Source organism: Equus asinus, chromosome 25 (assembly GCF_041296235.1).
Source record: "Equus asinus isolate D_3611 breed Donkey chromosome 25, EquAss-T2T_v2, whole genome shotgun sequence".
In the NCBI taxonomy this organism is placed as follows: Eukaryota; Metazoa; Chordata; class Mammalia; order Perissodactyla; family Equidae; genus Equus; species Equus asinus.
In genome coordinates this window covers 22,913,729-22,933,254 of record NC_091814.1, presented here as the reverse complement: position 1 = coordinate 22,933,254, position 19,526 = coordinate 22,913,729, and the positions used below count along the sequence as shown (strand labels likewise).

Here is a 19,526-nt window from a genome sequence, read left to right as displayed (position 1 = left end):
GTCAGCCCCTAAAGTAATTATTGATATGAAAGAACTTACTACTGCCATTTGGGTTTTTTTTCTGTCTATTTTGTAGTTCTTTTGCTCTCTTCCTCTCTTCCTTTGTGATTTTATTATGGGGTTTTTTTTGGTAATTATATAATTTGATTCCTTTCTCTTTTTCTTTTATGTATCATCTTTAGGTATTTACTTTGTGGTTATCCTGAGGCTTTTATAAAACATTTTATAATTATAACAGTCTATTTTAAGCTAATAAGCTTAACTTCAATTGCATACAAAAACTTCGCTTTTACTTCTCCCCCTTACACACACACATTTTTACATTATTGATGTCATGTTGATGTTACATTTTTTAAATTGTGTATCCATTAACAGATTTCTGTATTTGTAGTTATTTTAATACTTCTGACTTTTGTACTAGGGTTAAAAGTGATTTATGTACCACCATTACAGTATTACACTATTCTGCATTTGCCTATATATTTACCTTTGTGAATGAAATTTATATTTTCATATGCTTTGTACTGTTGTTTAGCATCCTTTTGTTTCAACATGAAGAACACCCTTTAGCACTTCTTGTAAGGCAGGCAGGTCTAGTGGTGGTGAACTCCTTCAGCTTTTGTTTGTCTGGGGAGGTCTTTATCCCTGTTTCCTTTTTAATGGACAGTTTTGCTAAGTATAATATTCTTGTTGACAGTATTCTTCTTTCAGCTCTTTGAATATATTATCCCACTCCCTCCTGGCCTGTAAAGTTTCTGCTGAGCAACCTAGTGATAGTTTTATGGGGATTCCCTTATGTGACAAGTCATTTTTCTCTTGCTGCTTTCAAAATTCTCTCTTTGTCTTTGACTTTTGCCAGTTTAATTATAATGTGTCTTGGTATAGACCTCTTTAGGTTCAACCTATTTAGCATCCTTTAGTCTTCATGAATCTGGATATCTATTTCTGTCCCAAGATTTGGGAAATTTTCAGCTATGATTTCTTTAATTAAGCTTTCTGCCCTCTTTCTCTTTCTCTACTCCTTCTTGGACTCCCATAATGTATATATTGGTTATCTTAATGGTGTCTCATAATTCCCATAGGCTTTCTTCACTCTTTTTCATTCTTTTTTCTTTTTGTTCCTCCAACTAAATAATTTCGAGTTATCTGTCTTTAAGTTCACTGATTCTTTTGTCTGTTTGATCAAATCTGTTGTTGAAGCTCCAATTTTTCAGTTCAATCGTTGTATTCTTTAGCTCCAGAATTTCTATTTAATTCTTTCTGTGATTTCTATCTTTTTGTTGAACTTCTCATTTTGGTTATGTATTGTTTTCCTGATTTTTGTTTAGTTGTCTGTGTTATATTGTAGCTCACTAAGCTTCTTTAAAGATGATTATTTTTAATTCCTTTTAAAGCAATTTGTATATCTCAATTTCTTTGAGGTTGGTAACTGGAGATTTATTTTATTCCTTGGTGGTGTCATGTTTCCCTGACTCTTTATATTTCTTGTAGCCTTGCAATGGTGTCTGCACGTTTGAGGGAACAGTCACTTCTTCCACTCTTTACAGACTGGTGTCAGGAGGGAAAGATCTTCAGTCAGCTAGGCTAGAGACTCTGTGGGGTCTCTCTTTTTTATGGATGTGTCCCCTCCATTCTTCTCACTCTTTTCTAGGGGTGAAATCTTAAGGACTAAGTGCCTTCTCTCAATTCTGCAAAGCTTTCCTGGGTGCTAGAGCCACCCACTCTTTTTCTCTAGGGCAGTCTTTTGAAATGCCAGGGCATTGAGTACAGGCTCCACTTCTCTCCTTCCCTCTTGAAGAAGACGTCTTATGATTATGTGCCTTCTCTCTACTCTGCAGAGCCAGGCCAAGTGCTTAGTCACCAATCCATTTTCCCTAGAGCAGTGCACATAGATGCCAGGATAATGGGTGCAAACTCAATTTTTCTCCTTCCCTACTGAAGAGGGAGTCTCAGCATTATGCATCTTCTCCCAACCCTGCAGAGTCAAAATGGCTGCTGAGACTCATACTGGATACTGAGATCTGTGTGGTGTTTGCAGGGGCATGCATGAGGTGCTGTCTGTGGGGACGTGTATGAGGCACTGTCTACAGTGGCATATGCAGGTCAGCTGCTAGGGTCCACCAGTGGGCCCGCTGGCTGGTTGGGTCCACAGGCCAGTTGTTGAGATCCACAAATCATTTTCTGTGAGTCTCAGCCACTTTTCTTTGTTCTTAGCTGCCCCTCAATGATCCAGGAATGTGAATTTCCTCAGCATTCTGGGTGAGGCAAGACGGAAACAAGTCTCTTGAGAATCATTCTGAAAGGCTGGGGAAGAAGGACATTCATATCATTCTTTATTTCTCCTGTGGGAGAAATCATGGACTAAGGGAGTCTCTCAGCACTGAACTGTACCAGCTTGGGGAAGGGATCACATGAGCAAAGTGAAACTGTTCTTGCTCTTTTCAGTGTGGCTGTTCTCAGATTTTGTGCTCCACTGGGGTACTAGGAACTCTCAACTAGACTCTGAAGCTCTCAGAAAGATATTTTTGTCCATGAATGGCTATTAAATCAGTATTTCTGTGGGAGAACAAGAGCTAGGACTCTTATTTCACCATTTAGCTGATGTCAAGCTAATGTATCTCTTTTTAGTGTGGTTTTTTTTTTTTGACCGCAAAAACAATAAAAACTCATTGTAAATAATTCAAATATTTCACAAACAAAACTACCGAAAAAAATTTTATCCAGAAAGATTGTTCTTTAATGTTTTCATTGTAGAATAGAGGAAACTGCACCACTATTAAACTGCTTTGATTGAGGTGAGAAGGCTGTGACTGGCTGTTATGGCTAGATAATGAAAAAGAGGAAAAACAATTCAGAGATCTATAGGGAAGATCATGAGACACAAGTTGGAGTATCTCACAGAGGAGATAGGTAAAAGGGTCGTCTAAAGTGATGGCAAAGGGAAGTCCAAAGACAACTGCCATGCATCAGACATAGAAAACAACCAGCTCAGGATGGAATATGAGATCATATGTTCCAATAGGGATGTTTCTAGAAGAACATGAAGCTGATAAATTATTTAGCAGACTTAACTGGGTGGAAAATTATATTGAGAATCACTTTTACAAAGTTACTAGAGGGTGTGGTAAGATAGTCAGATGTTTGAGAAAAATCCTCTCCTCTTTTAAAAAGCCCCCAGTTACACCCACCGACAGTCTCAAACCTTTGGCATGGTCTACAAGACTCCTACTTACAACTCCTCTCCTTTCACAGTATCCCAGCCACACTGGCCTTCATTCAGCTCCTAGAATAATCCAAACTCTCCTTCCTGATTCTGTGCCTTGCACATTCAGTTTCCCTTGCAATACCTTCTACACACACACACATACAAGCAGGCTAGTCAATTCCTATTCATCCTGCAGGACTCAGCTTCTACATCATTTCTTCAGAGAAGACTTCTCTGATATATTTACTGTCATCCCCAGTTAGATTAGCTAGCCCTATTATATGGTCTCATAGTTCCCTGTATTTCCCCAATCACTTATAAAAATTATAATTTTATAAGCATTTATGTAATTTTATGTTTGATGTATCTATATATCTAGGTATATCTCCGCTGGACTCTAAGTTCTAAGGGAATAGTGACTGTGCCCACAGAACCCCACATGGTACCTACTTCATCAAAGTAGACACTCAATAAATATTTGTTGAATGAATGAACAAACAATAGATAGAAACTAAATTTGGTAGATAGTGGTGAAAGTGGAAATTTAAAAACTAGGTACAGGATCAGGATACAGAATGAAAGGCGTTACAATTGTTAGAATACACTCAATGTTGGTGAATGCTGGGAACACCAGAGGGGGTTCTTTCTATTCAGAGAGACAGATCTTCAATGGAGTCACACCAGGATGACAAACCCCAAACTTCCCCATCACAATGGCCTGATCTGCCTCTGAAATCTGAAACTTGAAATTATCCCTCCTCCTCTTCTTGCACTCTCCCTATATTCACCGGTGTTTCCTCCCTCCTTCATACATTTTAAGTCACCTGGCCCTTAGTCCCTATCTGAGTATCTTTCATACCCTGTCCACAGATCAATAAAGTCATTAACACTGTACGTGCCATCCTCATTAGTTTTCTACTTTGCTGGGCCAGTGTTGAATCCAAAGGATTCCCTATCCCCCATCTTGATTTCCCAGTGACTACACTTTACCTGCAAAGTCCAGGAGAAAACCAATGAACCATGCAGCACACTACAAATACGTTCGATTTCTCTTTGGGCTCCATCAAATGACACTTCTATTCCCTCAGCTATTCCGAACTCTCTCACCATTCACGTGTTCTCAATAATATCTCTCATCTCACCTATCCATTGGTTCTTAACCCCTTGGTTGCTCATTAGAACCACCTGAGGAGCTTTTAAAACTACCAGTGCAGGACTCAACACCCAGAAATACTGATTTAATTAGTCTAGGCTGGGACTCAGGCAGCAGTATTTTTTAATTCCCTGGGTGATTCCAGTCTACTTAATAGAAGACAGAGTCACTTTTGCAAGTAAACTACATGGGGTAGTCTTCAAGAGGAGATTAATCTTCTTAGTGAGGTTATGTGTTTATCTTCAGGTACTTTAAGAGAAAACTGATAGAATCCTTGTGGATTTGGGGAACTGAACTAGAGTTGAAATAGCCCCAGTCTTTTCCCCATTCCTATCTATAGGGCATTGCCCTTTCCTCTCCTTCTCTCGGAGCCAGCAGATAAGGATAGAAGAGAAAAAAATCCAAGTCTAGTGAGTACCTGAGGAAAGGGGGCCCAGGACACTATGATGGGAGTGTTGTGGGGGTGGGGAGAAGCCAGTCACGAATCGAGCAGTGGGGAAAGTATTCCCTTGGCATTCTTTCTTAAGCACTAAACCAAAAATTACATACAGTCAGCTGGAGACCAGGATCATATCTGCAGATGTTTGGCCCCCATAATGTCTTTCTTTTATCAGCAACGTGAAAAATTAGGACAATTCACCTAGAGATCCTGATTTCCTACTTTCCTTTAAAAATGTTTTCCAGAAGTCTGACCACACTGGGACCCCATTTCTACAGGGCAGCAATTATCTGGTGCTGAATAGCATTCATCTTACGCTAAGTGGGGCTTGTACCTTACGTCTCATGCCTGGCCTGCCTTACCTACTTCACTCATTTATTGTATCTGCCTGATACCTATAAATATTTAAGTTTCTAATCTCTAGCTTAAGCTGTGAAGCCTTGCCTTACCTCATGTTGGTCAAAGGAGCAAATTAGCTAGTCCCAAAATAGCAGTGCTTGATCTCCCTTGCCCACTCCCATCCCACCCCCAAACCAACACTAGGACCCTGTGTGGCTTTAGGACATTTACCTGAAGCTTTTAGTAAGAAACCCTTTAACCTCCCTCAGAGTCCAGTGTATATGTTGATATGACGAAGATCTCTGCAAATGGATGCAGAACAGAGAGAAAGTAACCCTCAGCAGAGTCACTAGACAGACATTTCATTCTAAATTTCAAAATGACGAGAATGGGCTGAGAAGTGACTTCCAAACTAGAGAGAGAAGAAGTCTGACCTCTTGACTTCCCTCTTCTCAGAGGTTATCTACTGTCATTTCCTATGGGAAGGAAGGAAGAGGACATTATCATTGAACTATGACTACCAGAGCTTTAGGATGAACGGCTTACACCCAAATCTCTCACTTCCTTATATATAGCCCCATCACTCTTCTGAACCTGCACTCTTAAAAGGCACTAATATCCAGGGGCAGGGATCTTTTCTCTGCATTCTGGTGCTCTCTGCAGCATTTGACATTACAGAATCCTTCCCACCCTTAAAGTTTCCCTCTTTTCAACTTTCACTAAGTTGCACCGTCCTAGTCTTCTGTCTTTCTGGCTGCTGCTTATCTCTTCTTGGCTTGACTTCTCTTAAGATTCCTGCCTCATAAATAGATTTGCTTCTCTAGTTCCTGCTGACTGGACACCTCCTGGATGTCCCATAATCACCTCAAATTCTGCTTTTCTCTCTCCCTTCATTCATTTCTGTAGACTGATTATGAATAATACTCTTAGTGACCCACGGAAAAGAAAACACCTCCATCAAAGCCCTTCTCATGATCTGATAACAATCCAAATCACAGGGTAAATTCATGGCAATTTAAGACAAAAGGGAAAGTAACTTGAATATCTAACTTCTTAGAACACAGATTCTCAAGGGAGAAAGGGTACAAGAAAGGAGCCTTCTTATGGTAGAGAGCAGAATATGTAGTTTGAAAAGGCATAGTCAATATTACAACTTTATATTTATAAAACAAAAATTACCTCTTCAACAATTAATCCTCCAAATAATTTTATTTATTAAATAGTTGTTAGTTAGTTATTCATTATTCAGTAAACACTTAACTGCTCATTGTGTGCCAAGTATGGACCTTTAAACAAGATAGACATGGCCTTGGTCCTCAGGAATCATGCGGATAACAGACATTAAACAAATATATAATAGATCTAAATAGGTAAACATAAATAAATATATGATTCCAGCCTGTGATAACTGCTATGAAGGAGGCCTTCAGAGATGTTGACAGTGTCTTTGAGTATGCCAAGCTGTACCACCCCCAGGGTCTTTACACTTGCTCTCTCTCTGCAGAGACCTCTTCCCCCAGGTCCTTGTGTGGCTAGCTTTTCTGAATCATTCATATCTACACTAAAATCTCGTCTCCTCAAAGAGGCTTTCCCTGATTTTCCCACCTAAAATTGCTCCCAGCCTCCCTACCACCATTCATTCTGTCCTGTTACCCTTTATTTTTTCATAGCACGGATCACTATTAGAAAATATACTATTTCTATACAGTTCTCTTGCCTGGCTCCCCAACTAGACTCTAAGTTCAATGAAAGTATGGATTTTTCCCCTTTTCTTCACTGTATTCCTAGACCTCAGAATAGTACCTGATACAAAATAGATACTCTAAATATTTGGCAAACCAGTGAAGGAACACTTAGGAAATAACAGAAAGAAGCTTACCGAAATAGGAAGGCTTCTCTGAGGTAGTGACTTTTTGGCAGTTTTCTACTTTTAAAAATTTGCAGATAATAAACTGCAACAAAAACTTCTGATCTGGTGTGGATACACACACACACAAAAAGAAAACAATTCTCAACCTAGAACATGTTCTCCCTTGGGGAGCCACGTAACCAAATCTCAGGGTGACGTGTTGGGGAATGGATTGACATTCAACATCCATTCCATCTTCCTTCTATGTGCCTTCTTGTGCTATAGAAACAGAACATCTAATAAGCTATGTTTCCCAGACTTCCATGAAGCTAGAGCAATGCCTTTTTGTTTTTCTTCACCAACTTTTTGTTGTAAAGGCATAGGTTTGAAAAAGGCAAAGAGTTTGGTTTAATCCATGTTAACAATTCAAAAATATAATTCGTAGAACAGAAATAGAATTCACAGGAATTGGTGACTTGACCGCATATGGGAGATGAGGAAGAGGAATGTGAATATGATGAGTCAAATATATCTTAGTGATTGAAATTCAAAATTAAAAAGAAGGAAGTTTAGACGAAAAGATAATTAATTCATTTTTGAATGAATTTAAACTATCTGATGACATCCAAATGCTATTCAGTAAGCAGTCAGAAATGAAAGAGTAGAGCAAGGGAGCACAGCTGGGGCTGGACCTACAGATTTGGGAGCCTCATACACTTGAGTGACAGCCAAAGCCATGAGATTGGTGAGATCATCCAGGAAGTGTATGTACCGTAAGAAGAGAAAAGGACACATGGCGTGCCCTGGGTAACTAAGTTACCACTGAGGAGAATCCAAGAAATGAGCACAAAGGGAGTTGGTCAAGAGGTAAGAGAACCAACAGATCTCCAGGGTCACAACATTTCAAGTAAAAATTTCAAGAAAGTGGAAGTGATGACAAATTCTGCAGAAAACTTAAATAAAATTTTGGTAAGTTGGAAGTCATGTGTGACCATAAGATGAGCAATTTTTAGCTTTGAATCTCATCTATAAGACTATAATATCATTACTCTTCCTGTTACAGTCATCTGCTATCCTCAAGTTGCTGTCCCCTGTCCCTTGAAGAGTTTAGCTCCTGTCTGACTCTCACATTCTTCACACTTACACACTTAACACTACTCCTTTCATTATTGTTTCCATGTAGATGGTCCTTCCATTAACCTAGTTTTTCAGATCCTTGACCTCCTCTCCTCCAATGATCTTGTCCTCTACCCCTTTCACTCCGTTAAGCTTTCAGTTGCACCATTCTAGTCTTCTCCTCTGTCTTTCTGGCTCCTCCTTACCTCTCCTTGACTTGGCTTCTCTTATAATTCCTGACTCATAAATGTATTTGTTTCCCTGGATTCTGCCAACTAAACACTCCTATAGTCATACCCTTGTGCCAAAAGCTACAATCCTTCTATAATCTTAATTTCAACCATCCCACTCTCTCTAATCACCACCTTTTATCTTTCCATTTCACTCCTCCTTTTACCCCAAATCCAACAAAACTTTAACCTCCATCCCCAATCTATAGTCCATTGATTCAACCACCTTTCACTATCCCACATGCCCCTCATGTCATAACTTTCCTCCTTACCCAGTTTAAATTCCATGGTGAGTCATCATCGTCACTCCCTCCCATACACCCTCAACTCGCTTGTTCCATTTTGGGTTGTGTTTGTCTGGGGGGGAGAAAAAGTCAGTACTGCTTAAATCCAACTCTTGGGCTCTTTCATGTCTAAATTTGCACAACTAAAGGTAGCTGGAGAAAAGCACACACCTATGCTATGATTAGTCTCACTTAAATTTGTGATTCCTAACTGAAATACTGCCAGGCAATTATATTTTATTTTCCTAGCTCGTTTTCTCACTCTCATAGACAACTAGGAGGTGAAGGCAGGGGCACCAATCTTCCAATGCTTCTTCACGCATCCTCACTCTCAGATTCCTCACAGAGAAAATAGAAGCCATCTGAAGAGTATTTCCAGATGCTTACACCATCCACCTGCCTAGCTTTGTATCCTACACTATCGTCTCTTCTTTTCTGTATCCTTCTCTGTCCTCCTGTTACTATGGATGAATTTAACTGTGTCAGGCAAGGGACAGTTCCTCTCCTTATGCACTAGAACCCATCTTTTCTCACCTACTCAAGGACATTGCTCCAGCAATTCTCCTCTTTCTCTCTCTGCTTTAACAAATTCCCTCTCTACTGGATCTTTCCCACCAGATTACAAACGTGTTGTTATTTCTCCCATCTAATAAGCAAAACAAAACTCTCTTGATCTCAGATTTCTCTTTAGCTACTGCTTTATTTGTCTCTTTCCTTTTACAGCAAAATTCCTATTTTTCTTCTCCCACTTACTTGACCCATTGAAACACTCAGTTCTCGACTTACTTGACCTATCAGCAGTATTTGACGTTGTTAATCCCTCTCTCCTTCTTGAAACATTTCTTTAAGCGTCTTCCAGGACACCAGACTCCCCTGATTTTCTTCCCACCTACTGGTCAGTCCTTAGTCTCCTTTACTGGTTCATTCTCATCTTCCCTGCCTTTTAATATTAGATTACTTCAAGGCTCAGTTCTTAGAACATTTCTCTTTTCTAATTAGTCTGATTCTACTGATGATCTCATCTAGCCTCGTAAATTTAAATACCATCTATAGGATGATGATTCCCAAGTTTATATCTCTAGTCCCACTTAACCACTAAGTTCCATCTTTTATCGAGCTGCCTTAAAACTTGAGTTTTACACTTGAAATTACACTTGAATGTCTGTCTAATAGGCATCTCATATTTAACTGGTACAACACTGATCTCCTAATCTTCCCCACAACCTGCTTTTCCCACAATATTCCCCATCTCAGTAAATTGCAACTCCACCCTTCCAGTTACTCAGGACAAAAATCTTTGAGTCCCCCTTACTTTTCAGACTCCACATCCAATCTGCCATCATATGCGGTTGGTTCCTCCTTTAAAATAGATCCATAATCAGCTACTTCACTGCTACTACCCTGGTCCGGATCACCATTATCTGTCATCTAAATTATGGGACTAGCCTCCTAATCCAGTAGTGCTGCTTCCTATCTTGTCCTTTTCAACCTATTCTCAACACAAAGAGATTCTTTTAAAACTTCAGTCAGAACATATCACTCCTCTACTCAAACCCCTCCAATGGTTTTTCATCTCACTCTCAGTAGAAGTTCAGGCCATTAAAATGGCCTATAAGGCCTTATATGATTTGAGCCTCCCCCTTCCACCACTTCTCTGACCTCATTTCCTACTAATTTTCCCCTCACTCTCTCTGCTCCAGCCACACTGGCTTCCTTGCTGTTCTTGGAAAATGCCAAACACAGTCCCACCTCAGGGCATTTATATTTGCTATTTCTACTCCATGGAATGATCTTCTTCCAGATATTTGCATGGCTCACTCCTTCATCTCCTTCTGGTCTCTGCTCAAATGTCATTTTCTTAGGTCTGAACAAAAGAATGTGGTTGGAGCTGGAGAGACAGATTTGGGAACCATTTGCATCTGGGTGACAGCTGAAGGGATGGCATTGGTAAAGTCACCCAAGGAGTGTGTGTATAGTGAAAAGAGAAGATGATTACCTACACAGGCCTGAATAATATCACTGAGGAAGATAATCCCAATGAAAGTAGGAAAAAGGAATCAACAGAAAGCTAGAAAAACCAGAAAATCATAGTGTCACAAAATTCAAGGAAAAGGAGAGTTCCAAGAAATTGGATTTGTATAAATAAATTCTGCAGAAAACTTAAGTAATATGTAAGTTTGGTGAGTAGGAAGTCATCAGGGACCTTAGTAAGGACAGTTTCATTGACTGAAATTGGAGATTACTATTTTGAGAAGCTTGGTTTAGTAGAGAAAGAGAAAAATTAGTCAGTGGCTAGGAGGTGAATGCAGGTAAATGAGAAGGAAGATTTTGTTCTTTTGGAATGTTTGTCTTTTAGGGTGAAAAGAAAATCTTGAGTTTGTTTATAGACTAAAATACAAGAGGTAAAAGAGGGAGAAGTGAAAGATTCAGCAGAGAAAACAGACAATTGATACAGCAAAGACCTGCAAAGAGTATTCAATATCATCCAACAAATATTTATCTACCACATGATGCCACGTGTTGGGATATAATAACGGATGAAATATACACCCAGTAGACTGTAGCATAATGGATACAAGTGAGGTTAAGACCACAGCTGTAGATTCTGGTTTTAAGACTGAAGGGACATAAAGAAAAGAGTGAAGTATTGGTTATAGGAAATTGAAGAACTATGGCCTCAATTTTCTCAGCAAGCAAGATACTGCAATCTGTTGAGAGTGAAGGGACTGTGAGAAGGGGGCTTAAGGAAGCTAGTGCAGGTTAAAGATTTGCAATAATAAAGAGAATAGGAGAGGAGGTTACTAAAACTAAAATAAAAAAGAACTATCAAACAGATCTGAATGGCTCAATAATATTAAACGCCATTAATTTGTAGAGATTCCATTCTCTACAATTTTATGATTTTTATCCAATAACACTCAGCACTCACATACAGAGTGGTTTGTAGAACTAGCCAATGGTTGGTGGCTTATAGTGCAGGTAAAGGGGTAAGTTATAGTGCTAGGATCCAGAAGATAATCCAAGTTGTCAACTTGAGATTGTCCATTTCCAACTCTTCTTTCCTTTGCCTACCTCTAATACACAGACAGTAAAAGTTAAACACTTAATTTCCCAGCTCCCTGGCAGCTAGGGGAAGCCATGTGACACACTTCTGGTCGATGAGACAGAAGCATAAGTCTGTAAATTATGCTTCTCCTATTTCCTCCTTCCTTCTGCCTAGAGCATAGTGATGAGGCCTAGAGAACCAGCAACCCCTTGGCAACCTTAAGGCAACATATAGGAGGACAAAGTCAGGATGTTAAGGATGACAGAGCAGGAAGGCAGAAGGGACTTTGGCTCCTGACGGTGTTGTGGAGCTGCTGTGTCGGCTCTGCCTTGCCTCAGGATTCTTATTATGTAGGGCAGATAAACCCTTATTTATGTAAGACATGATTTTTGTGTTTTCTGGTGATTTGCAACCAAATGTGTTCATAACTGAAACGGAGGTCCAGGCTTTCTAAGTATGTTAGTCATGATGTTTTTGGTTGTAAAAAAAACAAAAATATTATAAAGTAGAATAAGGGGGGGAAAGGTGGGAGAGGATGTAATGGCATATCACTGGAATGTCCAAGAGATAGAATTGTCTGTAGTCCCAGCAGTACCCATGGTTCAAATAAAGTCACAAAAACATTCTCTCTCTTCATCTCTCAGCTCTGCTGCTCTCTGCTTGACTTCACTCTCTCCCAAATCTCTCCAAGAATGGCAAGACAATCTCCAGCAGCACCATTTTTGCATATTTCTTAGAGCTCATGACCCCATAGGCTGACCCTGGCCCTTTCTCTCACAGTGTGCATATCAATCTCCAGAAATCTGTCCAAGGATTGGTAGGATAGCCTGGGTCCACACCTATCATGGAAGTGATTAGGCCACATGACCAACAGCCCCACCAATACCATGTGGAATGAAGGAAGAGCAGACCCAAAAGATATAGGTGTTCAGCATACAGAAAAGCAATAGATCGACTATGGTAGAAAAACAAAGTGAGGCCAGAAAGGGGACAAGTAAACTGGGAACAAATGAGTGGGTCATTGGACTAGAAATATTTATGAGGCTTATAATTTGTGTGGAGAAATGACACAAGAGATAGAAGGATAAAAAGTTGTGATCAAAATGTAGTATATAGAAGTTTAATGTTTCAGACAGGTGGAGCAGTTCTAGATGATAACCGGCAGGGTCTAGTCTGTAAATATAGAACAGAGTGGTAAAAACAAAGATCTGAGTTCAGAAGATTAAGGTATTAGATCAAGATTATCAAGGATAGATTTATATCTTTAAGGCCTTAAACTAGTAAAACATTTATGGTACCTGTATTAGTTAGCTATTGCTATGTAACAAATTACCTCAAAATTTAGCATGTCTTGAAACAACAGACATTTGTTACCTCACACAGTTTCCAAGATTCAAGAATTCGACAATGGCTTAGCTGGGTTGTTCTGGCTCAGGGTTTCTCATGAGGTCACAATCTAAAGATGGCAGCCAGGACTTCAGCCATCTGAAGGCTGGAGGATCCACATTCAAGTTCATTCACACGGTCATTGGCAGGTCTCAGATCTTCATTGGCTATAGGCCAGACACAGTATTTCTGGATCTAATGGATCTCTCTATAAGCTGCCTGAGTGTCCTCATGACATGGCAACTGGCTTCCCTCAGAGTAAATGATCCAAGGGAGAGGGTAGTCAAAGCCCTGATGTCTTTAAACTGAATTTTGGAAGTGATACACCATCCTTTCTGCATATTCTAATGATCACATAGAACAACTTTGGTACGATGTGAGAGGGACTACACAAAAGCATAAATACAAGAAGGGAGGGATCATTGGAGGCCATCTTGGGGGCTAGCTACCTCAGTACTTCAGCCATATATAATTCAAAATAAAAACAATACTAAAGTCAACCCAGGGTCTTGGATCTTAATCCTACTTAAAAATAGAGAATGAGGCCTTGTGGCATTTCAAGGTAGAGAGATGAAAATGAAAACCCCACATAAAGTCAGGACCATCCAATGGTTGTACTATGCGATGAGTTAGGGGGGAAAAATCCATCCACCTGAACTGGGAGATGACAAAGAAGCTTGTCTATCTGCCGAGGCGCTGAGTGGAGGAAACAAAGTCTCCTCTGAGAATTCAAAGCCATAGGTCTCCACCTTATATTGGATTTAAGATTCAAATTTATACTATCCATATGGCCTTGGAGTCCTCAAATCAAGAAACTGACAGCGTAGTTGGTCTGACATATGATATCCCTCTGGAGCTCACACACATGCTCTGAAGGGATAGTCCCAAAACCCAGACCAGAAAAGGATTCTCATAGAAAAAATAATAACAAACATCTGTGAAATATGAGCATACAGTAAAAAATTCAAAGCATACAAGGAAACAATTCATTATGAGTAAAAGTCACCTTGTTAAAAAAAAAAAAAATAGAACTAGGGGCCAGTCCCGTGGCCGAGTGTTTAAGTTCACGAGCTCCACTTCAATGGCCCAGAGTTTTGCAGGTTCAGATCCTGGGTGCGGACATGGTGCCACTCGTCAGGCCATGTTGAGGTGGCATCCCACATGCCACAACTAGGAAGACTCACAACTAAAACAAAAAAACACAACTATGTGCTGGCGGGATTTGCAGAGAAAAAAGTAGAAAAATAAAGATTGGCAACAATTGTTAGCTCAGGTACCAATCTTTAAAAAAAAGAGAGAATTAGAACCTTCAAGCACTTAAAAGAATTGGTTGACAACATGAACTAAAATATAAAATATTTATGCTTAAAATTATTAAGAACATAAAGTAAAACAAAACGTAAGATTTTATAAAATTTAATTTCTAGAAATGAAGCATATAATCACTGAAATTGAAAACCCAATAGAGGGGCCGGCTGGTGGTGCAGCAGTTAAGTGCGCACATTCTGCTTCGGGGCCGGGGCTCACCAGTTCAGATCCCGGGTGCGGACATGGCACCACTTGGCAAGCCATGCTATGGTAGGCATCCCACATATAAAGTAGAGGAAGATGGGCATGGATGTTAGCTCAAGGCCAGTCTTCTTCATCAAAAAGAGGAGGATTGGCAGCAGTTAGTTCAGGGCTAAACTTCCTCAAAAAAAAAGAAAACCCAATAGATATTCAGCCTTAAAAGTAAGGACATCATGTGATGTGCTACAACCATGTCCTCACTAGGCACACAGTTACCGAGCCCTGAGGGATTGGTAACCCAAAAGTGAGTGCTTTTGCCCAGAGCCACTCTCGCCAATAGAACAAGACAGGGTTTGGAATAGCAGAGCAGAAACTTTATTCAGTGATCAATGAATGGAGGAGGCAGAGCTCATGCTCTAAAACACCTTCTCCCTGAAGGGAAGGTGAACAGGATTCTTATGGGATGTGAAAGGAGAGGGGTCTCTGCGCCATCACTGGGCATGGGGGGCAGTTGAGGCATGTTCAGATCTTCCCTTCCTGCACACTGCACCTTTTGTACATACTTCCTTTTGCACTCGGCAGCCCGTTGCCCGCCATCTTGGACCTTTCTCGGTTGGACCAGTTCTGCCATTTGGCCATGTGGCAATGTTCTGCCTTGGTTCCTATAAGCAAGCACAACTTAAAAACAAAGCATTAGACATGGAAAATGTTTTTTAGAGACTTCTCTGGGTGACAACGCCACCTTCCCAGTACCTCCATGTGTTCAGCAAACCAAAGCTGGGAGTTTTATGGAGACTTCATCATATAAGAATAATCAATCATTAATTCCACATTCCAGTCCTCCTCCCCTTCCTGGAACATGGGTGATGGGGCTGAAAGTTCCAAGCTTCTAACACATTTACCATATATATGAATTAAGAGTTGGTGGGCTCTGAATGATGACCCAAGGAACTCCCTTACAGGGCTTTGGGACGAAGGCATGGTGGCAGCCTCTTTGGCAGCTTAGCTTTTCTTTGCATATTGTTTCTCCTGGTCAGATCATCTGAATGTCTAAAGTTTCTGGATATCTGGAGCAATTTCGTATTAATTTTGCTGGCATAACTTTTGGAACTTGGTTTTAGTACTGTCAAATGACAAAACTAAAACAATATAGTAACAAGTTTGATGTCTTTTATTCAAAAGGAAACAGTCTATGGATTAGGGGGTACAGTGCCTCACAAGCAGTGGTGCACTCTTCCCAAGGGATTGTGGGCAAGAGCGAGTTTTATAGCGCATTAGAAGAGGCAGCAGGGACACAGGCATGACTGGCTAGGAGGTTGGGGATTTCCTTATAAGGCTAGCAGGTCCTATTTTCTAGGGAAGGATAAACCAGCTAAGATGAGTTGGAGGACTGGGATTGGTGTTTGCTATGTTTCCTTGACAGGTGTTTTCCATAAGTGCAGGCCAATTTAGGTTTAGATTTGGGGGAACCTCCATTTTGTGGGTCCCAACATGTGAATTAACTTTAGCAGTACACGTTGCCCTGCATCCCTATTGCCAAAAGTAAAATAGGGATGGGAAAGTCACCCCTCAAGTAGGAACAACTCTTCTTTTATCCACTACCCAAAGAAAATAATCAAGCCTTATCTCTTTGTGTCATTCTTATTGATTTAAAGCATTTTTAAAGTATTTCTTAAATATTCAAACCAAATGTTTCTAAGTCTTCTAGCTTTCTAGTGTCACTCTTTCCTTTAACATTTAACACCTCATAAAACACCTCAAGGCCCATCCCACACTCAGTTGGAAATCCCTATTTCTGAGGATTGCTAGATGGGTGGGAAGGGAGCAGTACTTATATTTGTCTGGTAACCTCTCACTCCAAATTACTGCTCCTACAGAGTTTTCAACATTTATTGTCATTTCATCTTCTATAGTTGTGTTCTTTTCACATTATTTCATCACTAGCATGGACTCTGACCCTCAAAGTACTGCCAAACACAAGTCTGTGTGTCTATCACACTTCCACTTAAAGATGTAAGGAAAAGGGCCAGAGTCTACAGCACAGCACACAATAGGAAACAAATTAAAACTGAATTCTTTAAAGCACTGTCCTCAAAGACCTTTGGTCATCCCTGTGCGGGTATCATCTTCTTTAGGTTCTGGCATGTACCCTTCCTGGGAGCTCATTCTCTCTCTCCTCCTTTCAAGTGGCAGGGCCCCCAAAGCTAGTGGTCTCCTAAAACCTGCTCATACAGGTTCACATAAGTCAATTGTTAAAATTTCAGGAATTTTGCAAGCCTGTGTAAACACAGCCATTCCTAAAAACTAAATTATATAAGCTTACATTTAAATAAATTATATTTTTAAAAGGTAGTGTGTTCAAAATGCATTGCTTCCTAATTATTTCACTACCCTTTACTATTCTATGCTCTTGAGATAATTTATATCTATTGTATCTGTATAGTGGAAATACTATATAATGGTACACATCTTTATGCAAATTCTGCCACAGAAACGGGCAAGCACTATAAATCAGGGTTTTGTGGGGGGTTTTTGTTTATTGCTATTTTTATTGGAGAGGTGGTTGTTAAACATTTGCCAGCACACCACTCCTCTTCTCCCCAGGGAAAACTGAAACACACCAGTTATTCTATTATACAGATCAAGTTAAACTCTTTATCACAGTCACAGTCACACAGTCTGGAGCCTAGATCTGAACAAAAGAGGCCTATTGAGGAGCTTTTCTAAACCCTAGAGACTTCCGTTTATCAGATGAGTTTTACCACGCCCACAAAATTTGCAACTGCTGCTGGTGTTTTTTTAAAATGCATTTACGAATCTCTGACCCTGTTTTCTTTCACAGCAAATACTGAACACAAGGATTCAGTATAAAGATGCTTAAGAGAAGTCAGTGAAAGAAGAAGGCAGGGACTTCAGAAAACCTGAATTTCCCTCATAGGAGGGAGTTAGGAGAGTCTGAGCTGTTGAGGGAAAAAATCCTAAAACCAAGCTAATGGAAACACTCCTGTCTGTGCGGGGGATAATAAAGGTGAAGGGAGCACCCCCTTCTACATTTATGAGTCATTTCCTATTTTAATTCTTCCTGTTTGTCCTTGGTTTTTCCACAAGAAATTGTTGAGGGGGCAATGGTGCAGCAGTTAAGTTCACATGTTCCACTTCAGTGGCCTGGGCTGGAGGGTTCGGATCCTGGGTGCTGACCTATGCGTCATGTCAAGCCATGCTGTGGCAGGCATCCCACATATAAAGTAGAGGAAGATGGGCACGGATGTTAGCTCAGGGCCAGTCTTCCTCAGCAAAAAGAGGAGAATTGGTGGCAGATGTTAGCTCAGGGCTAATCTCCCTCAAAATAAAAAGAAAGAAATTGTTGAGTCTACTTTCCATGCTTACCTCCCCTCTCAGGTCATGAAGCCACACCACAGCCCTAGTGCCAGGTGAATATGCTGGGGACTCTGAAGCCCTTTGATGTTGAAAGCCGTTAGAGAGCCAGAAATGACTTCTGAATTTGCAAACTTTCCGGTCGGTGGCTGTAAGCCTATCTGATTAAACTGTAGATATAAGCCCTGGACCTAGCCCTAGTCTAAATGCTTGCTTGCTTGCTCTCTTTCTTTTTTCCTTCCTTCCTTCACCGTCTCTCTCTCTCTGCTCGCCCTCCTCCCATCCTTCTTTCTTTCTTTTTTCCGTTTGTGTCGCTCTCAGTATTTTAAATGTATCTTGACTGGGAAGTGCTGTCACAAGGAGAGGAAGTAAAAGTCAGAGCCTATGATTTGGAGGCTCATAACTGAACTACTCTCAGTCCACCAGAGGCCTGAGAAAGAGAAGATAAGAGAAAAGAGCAAAACAGTCTTCCTGTGAAAGAAGAACCATAAAACAAAACTTCTTAGCTTTGTTTACCTTTTTCCTAACAACATCACAGTCCCTACATCTGAGAATAATATCAGCTCTACCCTGGGCAGCCACTGTCCTCTGCAGTGTTTGTTCAAGCAGCTGGAAGGAGCAGGGGCTCTGTTGTGGGACAACCCTGAGAGCATCTGTCCCCTCTTCACTGGCTCTTTGACCTCCATGAGCTGCTCAACCTCCCTAAGCCTGTTTCCTCAAGGCCGTACTCAGGCAGGCCTTGCAGGCACAGCCAAATGACTGTTACTGGCCAGTGTTATCCTGATTGGTCACTGACCGTGCTGTACCAGTGGCTAAACATTTTTAATCAATTCTGATTAGATCAAATAGTCGATGTAAAGAGTCTATCACAGAGTCTGCCCGGACATACATAGCAGTGTGTGTTCAATATACCTTAGTTCTATGAGTTCTTTTCCTACCCACCCACCTTCAAACCTCACCACCAACACAGGTCTGTTGGGAAGGAGTAAAAAAAAAAAAAAGTTACTATTATGTTCCACAGCTTACATAAAGGAAAACTCAAACACGGAGGTGAAGGGACTAAGAACATGATGGTGAGTCAGACACACCAGTCCTTGATCAAGGCTTCCCAGGCTTGATTCAGAGCACTAACCACAAGACTCTAGGCCTCCCTGGTAATCAATTAAAAGTTCTAAAGTGGAAAGAGAATAAACTGTGGTGTCAGAAAGATCTCGGTTCAGATTTTATCTCTGCCCCTTACTATCTATATGATCTCAAACAAGTCACATAAACTTTCCAAACCTCAGTTTTCACTGTGTAAAATGGGACCAATACACCCAAATGTTTAAGTGGGATAATGCATGTATAAAAGATGCTTAAAATGGAATTCTTTCTTTTTCAGTTTGGGCTAAGTCTCCAAAACCAAAAATAAAACAATAGATGCTAAGCTCTTCCCACATTACTAAGCGTGATACCAGCTCAACACAAGGTTGACATAAGGGAAGCCATATTGTAGAAAAGAAACCACATTTTAACTTTAAATAAGCTCTGATTTACTAACCCAGACACACTCTGTAGATTTTATGGCTCCTCTCAGCTGCGATAAGATGATAACT

The 19,526-nt window shown here is 40.4% G+C and overlaps 1 protein-coding gene across 2 annotated transcripts in view; it reads left to right on the top strand.

The window, feature by feature from the left end:
• SLAMF6 (SLAM family member 6) overlaps positions 1-19,526 on the top strand; it is a 70,756-nt gene that overhangs the window by 34,566 nt on the left and 16,664 nt on the right. Inside the window, exon 8 of one of the 2 annotated variants that reach the window (XM_044758252.2) lies at positions 17,956-19,328. The exons of the other annotated variant lie outside the window; for it this stretch is intronic. Within the exon in view, the coding sequence (XP_044614187.1) occupies positions 17,956-17,991 (36 nt within the window). The 3' untranslated portion in view covers positions 17,992-19,328. Of the gene's footprint in view, positions 1-17,955; positions 19,329-19,526 lie in introns of those variants that run through there. 2 annotated transcript variants of the gene reach the window in all.